A 2278-nucleotide genomic window follows, 5' to 3' on the forward strand; every position below is an offset into this window, starting at 1 on the left:
GTACATGTGAGAATGCCAATAGCAAGTATTCATGTGAAAATCGATTATCACTCAAGCAAAACATATTTTAAATAGAGGAAATGTTAATGAGAGGGCCCCTACTCGCATTGCTAAGATGCTAAGAACTGCAATACGCGCGAGACGAGTAGGCAACAGATACAGCGAAAGATCGAACTGTATTACGAAAATCCCCTAATATTCGGCATCTGCGCAAAACGGTCGATGGTTATATACAGAGCATATCATATTTTTGTTTCAGATGTAAAGGTGTGTTGCCTAACCATAAAAGTGGATTATCACAATAGGTTTATGCAAAAGAATTATATATTTTAATGCTGTGTGTTATTTCTTTTATATAATTAATAATAATTTATATTTATTAATAATAAAAATTTTATTTATTTACGTTGGAACCGTTAAAACTGAAAAAACGACTGGAACCGGAACCGAAAATTATTGAACCCTTAAAAAATAATTCTGTCTAAATAGTGCGGAACCGGAACCATTATTTCCTATGGGTTTCAAATCCTGCTCGCTGGGCTCCTAACCTGTAGAACTGAATGGATTTACCGCGTGATGAAGAATTTTATATTTGACAAGCAAGATTAGAACACTTTTTCTAGCAACTACTACGCACACCTTATGTATAGTTAAATATTCGCAACATTTCAAAAGAAAACCTCGCACGTTAGATTATCTATGTGATGGAAGGCTCCAGAAATTAAATAAGAGATTCAACTGTTAGGGGTTTTGGAAGTATTATGAACCTACAACTTATATGAAAAAGATCTTGTGACAGATGTACTGTACAATGTTTGCAGCGTCTAATACACAAACGCGTGTACACCCTGTACATTTATTTGATTTGTTTTATCAACCTGAAGTTAGCCAGTTGCACACATCTGACAGATGAACGCCAACTTCAACCTGATTACTTTTAGCGGGTAAACCTGCAGTTGAGGTTTGCTTGCTATTTGTCACCTCGCCTCTCATCAGTCCTTTGAAACATATCTGTTATTGCGCTAGGGGGCCCAACTTATTCCAGCTAAAATGGCAAAAGTGCAACTTTGCAACATAACAGTTATGGATAACCCCAGCCCCTTCTTAAACCCATTCCAGTTCGAAATCACATTCGAGTGCATCGAAGAACTGAAAGAGGGTAAGCCACAAGCGCGATTTCGTTGTTAGATGTGAGACTGTTTGCAGATTTGGAATGGAAGATGATCTACGTCGGTTCGGCCGAAAGTGAAGAGTACGATCAGATCCTGGATTCGGTGTACGTGGGTCCCGTTCCCGAAGGAAAACACATGTTCGTCTTTCAGGTAGGTCGCCGCTCTTGTCAATAGGCGAAATGTGTAATCGCGTTTTAGGCCGACCCTCCCGATGTCACAAGGATCCCGGAGAACGACGCGATCGGAGTCACCGTAGTGTTACTGACTTGTTCGTACCGAACGCAGGAATTTATTAGAGTAGGCTACTTTATCAATAACGAATATAGCGATTTAGAACTTAGAGAAAACGCCCCGAGTCCTCCGCAGTTCGATAAGGTGTGTAGGTGACGAGGTGTAGGCGGTGATTTGAGTGTTTTCGTAGGTTATTCGAAATATACTCGCATCCGAGCCGAGGGTCACCCGGTTTAAGATCAACTGGGAGGAATCGACGACGCAAGACGGTGCCACTAACTCCGAAGCGGGGTCTTCGTATACCGTCGATAATCCTCCCGTGCAAATACCGATACTGAATGAGAATTCCGACTCGTTAGCCACTATGGAATGTTCCTAATTTATGGTCTTTCAATTAAATTAAGTGCCTTTTATATTATTATGTGTATATTAGAATGAAATAAATTTAAAATTACCGAAGGTGATTAGTTTAAAAGGCTCCTAAACGTCTAATGGCGGTCGACCTAAGGGTGGGGGGCGTTAAGGTCGAGTTTTGCGCGGTCAGATCCGTAGTCAAAGCAAATGTTATTTTTTTGTGTATCAAATGACGCCACGCGAGAGCCAATGAAAAGCGAGAGTTCCCTGCTTTTACTTTTGTGAACCCCGTATCAGCCCATGAAGTGAAAATTGTTAAGGTACGTAGAAATTTTATTCATTTTATCTCGAAAATCATGTGGGTTGTACTTCTATGCAGCTTGCATCCGCTGAATTTGGAATTTTTCAAGCGTTTTTTCAAAATTTCCATTATTTTACCTCTGTACCGTTTACATAATTATGATTAATAGCTTTTTCTAAGCGCACTCTTTTATAACCTAACTTCTTTATTGATTTTTTAT

General features: G+C 39.6%; 1 protein-coding gene across 1 annotated transcript; it reads left to right on the forward strand.

The window, feature by feature from the left end:
• The first annotated feature begins 935 nt into the window (after nucleotides 1-935).
• On the forward strand, nucleotides 936-1862 carry LOC116168874 (histone chaperone asf1-like). The gene is made up of 4 exons (XM_031484870.1): nucleotides 936-1159; nucleotides 1207-1322; nucleotides 1371-1547; nucleotides 1594-1862. Exons 1-4 carry the CDS (start codon nucleotides 1051-1053, stop codon nucleotides 1780-1782), a joined length of 591 nt encoding a protein of 196 aa, XP_031340730.1. The 5' UTR covers nucleotides 936-1050; the 3' UTR covers nucleotides 1783-1862.
• The last annotated feature ends 416 nt before the right edge of the window (nucleotides 1863-2278 follow it).

The sequence above is a fragment of the Photinus pyralis genome, unplaced genomic scaffold (genome assembly GCF_008802855.1).
Source record: "Photinus pyralis isolate 1611_PpyrPB1 unplaced genomic scaffold, Ppyr1.3 Ppyr1.4_LG4, whole genome shotgun sequence".
In the NCBI taxonomy this organism is placed as follows: domain Eukaryota; kingdom Metazoa; phylum Arthropoda; class Insecta; order Coleoptera; family Lampyridae; genus Photinus; species Photinus pyralis.